Source organism: Convolutriloba macropyga, chromosome 3 (assembly GCF_964194025.1).
Source record: "Convolutriloba macropyga chromosome 3, txConMacr16.3, whole genome shotgun sequence".
Lineage (NCBI taxonomy): Eukaryota > Metazoa > Xenacoelomorpha > Acoela > Convolutidae > Convolutriloba > Convolutriloba macropyga.
Window position 1 is genome coordinate 68028644 of NC_134470.1, and position 6000 is coordinate 68034643.

At 33.5% G+C, this 6000-nt stretch overlaps 1 protein-coding gene across 1 annotated transcript; it reads left to right on the forward strand.

Moving 5' to 3' along the window:
• The first annotated feature begins 2395 nt into the window (after nt 1–2395).
• On the forward strand, nt 2396–5798 carry LOC142337234 (apolipoprotein D-like). Its single transcript, XM_075386376.1, has 3 exons — nt 2396–3204; nt 4019–4270; nt 5121–5798. Exons 1-3 carry the CDS (start codon nt 2979–2981, stop codon nt 5318–5320), a joined length of 678 nt encoding a protein of 225 aa, XP_075242491.1. The 5' UTR covers nt 2396–2978; the 3' UTR covers nt 5321–5798.
• The last annotated feature ends 202 nt before the right edge of the window (nt 5799–6000 follow it).

Genomic DNA, 6000 nt, shown 5'->3' on the forward strand with positions numbered 1-6000 from the left:
TCGAGGTTAGTCGGTTTATGTTTATCTTATTTCTTTTATTAGATATTCATTTTGAACTTACGAAATGTTGAAAATACGGAGCTCTTTGTTTTCCCTATCTGCGCAGTATGCGTTGGCTCATTGTTCTATTTTTTACGTTTTCATGGCCTGATGCAGATAAGAAAATGATTTTTTTCTAGCTATTGTATGGTCTTATCAGCGAAGGTTTCATAGTGGAAATAGTTTTAACTTCTGTGCGTTTTCTGATTTTTTGAGCAAATGTTTTAAATTGGCATATTTGTATGATTTTCTCTCGTTTGACTCTCATGTTACCTTCTCATTTCCCCCACTTTTTACATACTGTGTATTTTGTCAGGTTTGTTCAGTGGGGATAAACGCTGCTAATTAGAATCAAATAAAACGACTTAAGGAATGCTTAATAACAATTTTGAAATCAAATCAATTAAGGTTTTGGCACTAAGCTTATACTCTTAGCGTTAGAGTAAATTTGGAGCCGCATATCCGTGAAACAAAAACAGAACTACCCAAATTGTATACTTTTATTGGTTTATTTTTTAAAAACCGCTTTTTGCTTAAATTCAATTCGTTTTGCGTAAAATTTTGTTGAAGTTGCAGTTATGTCGCCTTCTATCCTAATCGTTTTGTGATTTCTGTCTTCTCGAGATATGATAGTACACTCGTTTGTAATTACTTCTATTAGTCGTTTACTAAAAAAACGGTGAATCATTTCATTTGAACTCAATCTTTCTCATTTTCAGTTTCCTTTAAAAACGCTAATTTGTTGGACGCATTCGTCAAAATTTTTGTTACGACCATACGACGTCACAATCACTTCAAATCTGATTTTAGTTCATTCGTTCATGCAGGTTCAACTGAATTGCGTACGTGAGGTAATTTTTTCGTTCTTAGTGGGGAGAGGTTTTTTGATCATTCGCTTGATTAAGTTTATGGTTACAGGTGACTAACCTCAGTCTCAAAAATGACTTCCTCACTCTGAAATTGACTTCACTTTACTTTAATTCAAAGAGATAAGGGTCAAGTGATTGCGTGTCACTCTAACTGAAGGATATAGTGATTGCGTGTCACTCTAACAGAAGGGCAGCTAAGAGAATCAGCAATAAAATGAACGTTCTTAAAAAACAAGAGCTCAGCATTTTAAAAAAGTTTCTTTTTTGTTGTGTTTCTTTTACCTTGAGAATGCGGAGCTTTTTGAGACTGCATATCTGCAAAGCTATTGCGGCTGTTCTCTGGCAATCTGCCAGCTATGTTTTAAAATTTCTCCAATGTCTCATAGAATCCAAATTTAGCCTAGTATGCAAAATTTTGACATATTTTTACTCAGAAATTCCGCTGTGGCACCATCGAAACTCGAAACTTTGCAGATTTAGATTGAGTTTTTGTATATTATGGATTGAGATGTTCTAACTGATATTTTTTGCAAAAATGGCAGTTTTTCACTGCAAAACAGTTTGGTTTGGTTTTTGGAAAAATATTAAATGCGCTTTTACAGAATACCAGACATCGTAATTTAGAGCCTTGCCTCTTTTTAAGCATAACAAATATAGAAAAAATGGTCTTCAATATCAAACGTTCAATAATTTCTGGCAACTATTTAGATAATTTCCATATCGTTGATAACTTTGGTCGCTTTTTGGGTTGTTTTTCTTGACTCAAATTATCCCAGTTTGTCCATATATGCACAAAATAAATTTTATAGATTCAGTCAACTTTGAGATGACACACAACAGTAAATACAAAATATTCATTTTGAAGTGTCAATCCCTCTTTCTATAATTGCAGAATGTTACGGCTGTCTTGGCAACCTCTAGATTTTCATTGTGATTCAACGAAATTGCCTTTGTATGAAAACCTTGTTTTAGTGTTTGTCAAAGCATAATTGATTGTGCATTAGTATCAAATTGTCTTGTAATGATATTTTTAAGCAATTAGCAAAAGTCTCAATATGATCTTTAGTCGTTTTGTTTTAATTTTTGTATCCAGAGCTTTATCCTTTCAACCATAATTGTGCCTATGCATATAGAATCAACGTTTTTTGTCGAAATTTTAGGAATTTATCTTGTCCTCATTTTCTAACAGTTTTGTACCAAAATGTGCATGTTTGGAAAAATTTATAGATAGCTTAATCGAAGAGAATCAAGTTTATATCCCATAAAATCAGTTCGGTTAATGATCAAGAAACATCTGAACATTTTCATGAAACGATCCCAGAGACATGATATTTATGCTCCAAAGATTGTCTTTGAGCATAAATTTTACAACAATCTTATGTTCCAAAGATTGTTGTAAATTTTTTTACCAATTGCACTTGAATTAACGTTGCCATTTTAAGAACATGAAATGGCGGCAGTTCCGAAATTCTTTTCATCTTTCGTTGGGCTGAAAAAGAATCCTCGTGTAATCTTTGAGAAAGGTCATTTCATAGTAGACAGAGAATTTCTTGAGAAATACCAAGGGAGTAACATTTATCTTACAAAATCAAAGGCCATATTTCTAACTGAAAGGCAAATAAAGTTGGAGATACGAACCTTTTTGACAGCAAACTTCTCATTAAAACAAATTTGATCCAATCAAAATATGACATTAGCAAACTTCGGAAATTTCAACGTCCCTGAGTTTTATTCATGATCAAACAACAAATTTAATCAATTTGAGGATGGTTTCACGAGGAAAATATTTGAAGCATCGGAAAAGGTAATCTTTAAAGCCTTGTAACATTTCGCAACTATTGACTTGAGCAAACTTCGTGAAATTTGCAGTTGGTAATCATTTTATTAGTTGATTACTGTCAAAAACCAAGCAACATTTCAAACTACTTTTTGTAAACAATCTAACCGATTTAACTGTTGTTCAAGTTCAAAGAGTTGATTAAAATCATCCTTTTTTTACAAGAATTAATTCTAGATAGTCAGTAAATTTTGCATTTTGAAATCAAAATTTTGGAGGATACATTTGAAACAATGAAAACTTCCGCATTATTTGTTGCCGTCCTTGCATGTTTACAACTTGAAGGGTTCTCGCAAGAGACTTTGTTCGAATGTCCTCAAATAGACGTGATGGAAGGATTTGAGAAGGGGAGATTCGTAACTGGAGGATGGTATGAGATTGGACACTACAGACAGATTTTCGAGGATGAAATATCATGTCTGTATTCTGAATACAAACATATCGACCAGGAAAACAGTTGTAAGTAACAATTTTATTCCACAAATATTTAGAAATTAACAGGGAAATAGACCAAGCTAGTCATTCTTCATTGGGTCATGGTCCAATCCTTATGCTTATGCAACTTCCACCGGTAGGGGGAAATGTTTGTAAACTTTATGCAACTTTTGTGTTTGGCAACTCTTGCTGATGTAGAAAAACAAATAGCGTTCTTGAAAGAAAAATTAGACAAAAAAATGCTATTGCTTTTATTGTATTCGAGTGGGAAAAAATGCAATTCGTACAGTAGCGTTTTTCAAAAAAGTATTTAGTTCGGGTGGTCAAAACTACATTTGTCCTAAGGCGTATCGTCTCCACTAGCTTGTGTTTTTTAGCATTATTTGCTGGCGATCAGGGTCTTAAACATCAACAAAAAATGGCCATAGCCCAAAAGTATGCTTGAGTCTATAGGGGGGTTTACGAAGTCGCTGAGTGAAATTTTAGTGAAAATCAAAAATTATGGTTTTAATACGGCCGATTGAGTTACTGAGTATGTTTTGAAAATTAAACATAAACAACAAAATGGATGACAATTTTCACAGCTGTCAAGATCAATTTAATTTTTCATTCTACAAAAAATTTCGATGTAATTGACGTTTCTTTCCTTTTTCCATAATTTTAAAAGTGCATTATGTGTTATGTAATAATAATTTAATTACCTCAATGCTATATAAATAACAAATTTATTTTAATAAATCAATGAAATAAAAAGCACCAAGGTGGACGGTAAATAAGCAAGTTCATGCTTTTTTGGTACCGTCCGAATATGTAACCCTTTTATTGTTCATATTTCCAGGGTTCTCAAATAGCTACACCACACCTAGATCTGTGAAGCGTGAATCAGTGTTCGTGAATGAGAACGGCATCTTAGACTGTGCAGTTGACGAGCTGACTCCGAAATACGACACGAGTGGAATTGTTCAACTGACCAGATCTTACATGGACCCGTCTGTGTTTGAGGGCATGAGGGTTATTGCAACTGATTACGACAATTACGCCGTTCTTCACGAGTGCGACTCTGATGGATTCGAAAGGATGCAAGTGCTGTGTAAGTTAAATTTTTAACTAATACCCTAATGTTATACCCCATAGTCGGAATGTGACGGTTATGTTGCAAGATCTTGTCTCGTAGGACATTTTTTACAAGAGTTTCCAAGAAAACGGGTATCTTGTAAGACTCTTGCGAGAGTATTACAAGGCAACCGCTTTTTGAAAACAGCTATATCAGCACATCTACAAGCGGTACTCGACATCGCGTAATATAATACTGCATCGGATCATCAGTACTAATAAAGATATACATTTCTACATATAGATTAAATTATAGGTTTGTATAGATATAAGTTATGTAGATTTATGATAGTTGTTTATTAAATGGTTCCTAATCACTCCTTTAGGGTGAAAGGTCTGAAATTTGACGTGAAAAAAATGCTTACAAGCCTTTATTCTGGTGCTAATAAAATGAATGCATTAGTAGTGCATTACCGAGCGCAAATGATTTTTGGTACACACATTTCACATCCTTTTATTGATAAACAAAATTTGCCTGGTGAGCCAAATTTGGGCGAGAGATTTTGATTCTTAGGACGGGGTTCTTGAATCCCATGCAAAGATCTTGCAAATTGGTACATAAGTTATGCAATTTAAGTTTCATTTCACATTGACAAATAATAAAAGATAATCGTGAAGTAATAGTGCTAGAACATGGCCCTGCAACCCCCCATATTTTATGCAAGAGTAATTTTACAATTAATGCACGATTGTTTTATTATTATTCAATGTGAATTGAGACTTGAATGCATTAAGAACGAACATGCAAGATCACTATTACCTTATGAAACTTAGTCAACAAGTCGAGAAAAAGTTTAAGAAAATTAATAATCCGTTTCATATTTTAGCGAGGACTCCTTCAATGAAAGAAGAATATGTTGAGTTCATCCAGCGTGTGATGGAGTACAAGGAATCAGACTTCAGTATGTTTGTTAGAACTGACAACTTTGGATCATGTCCTTACAGAAATGTCAAGAAAAACAACGCAGAACAGAGCGAAACAAACAGGGAACAGTTACATGAGAGGAAACAAGTTTTGTGGTGGTAATTTAGCTGAAAAGCGGACTTACAATGATCATCAAATTTATGGATTTGTTCTGGTTTTTCAACATTTCTGCTGGATAAGAGATCAATTAAAACAACAGTGGCTTTAAACTAATCATATGAATAAATATCATTCTATAGTCTGTCCCATAAAGTTGAAATAAGCGAACGTTCGAAAAACGCCAAAAACGTGCAATTGAGCATCAATGTGCTCATTTTAATGTCAACGTTTTCTCCATTAATATTTCATTCATCAATTTTTTCTACATGTTTTAAATATGAACTTTGACCTTTGAACTCTGTAACATGTGGCTTTTGAAATGTTCGGTTATTTCAACTTTATGGGACACGCTATGAATAGTTGATGACATATTTGGATCTCAGAATTTGTTGTCTTGTTCACATATTCAATGTTCATAATGAATTTTCATTTCAATATTTTGTGTATCTTCTGTATAAATACGAGTTATTATTACCACCGATCTTTTGGTCTGCTGCCAGAGAAGTGTAATGAGTTGATAATATTTTGATTTATGCTCGAGCTGGGATCACAAATGCAATTTATGCGTTGCTACTATTGCCACTTTATCTAGTTTGACAAAAATAAATTAAGAGCAGTCAACACCATTACAACGGTTAAAGACTGTTGAATCACTCAGAAATTGAACTTTAATAAAAATAGTT

Excerpts from the sequence above, each read along its gene's own strand:
- LOC142337234 (XM_075386376.1), top strand. The coding sequence starts at position 2,979 with ATGAAAACTTCCGCATTATTTGTTGCCGTCCTTGCATGTTTACAACTT. Across the intron at positions 3,205-4,018 it reads TATCGACCAGGAAAACAGTT|GGTTCTCAAATAGCTACACC; the intron begins GTAAGTAACAAT and ends TCATATTTCCAG. Across the intron at positions 4,271-5,120 it reads CGAAAGGATGCAAGTGCTGT|CGAGGACTCCTTCAATGAAA; the intron begins GTAAGTTAAATT and ends TTCATATTTTAG.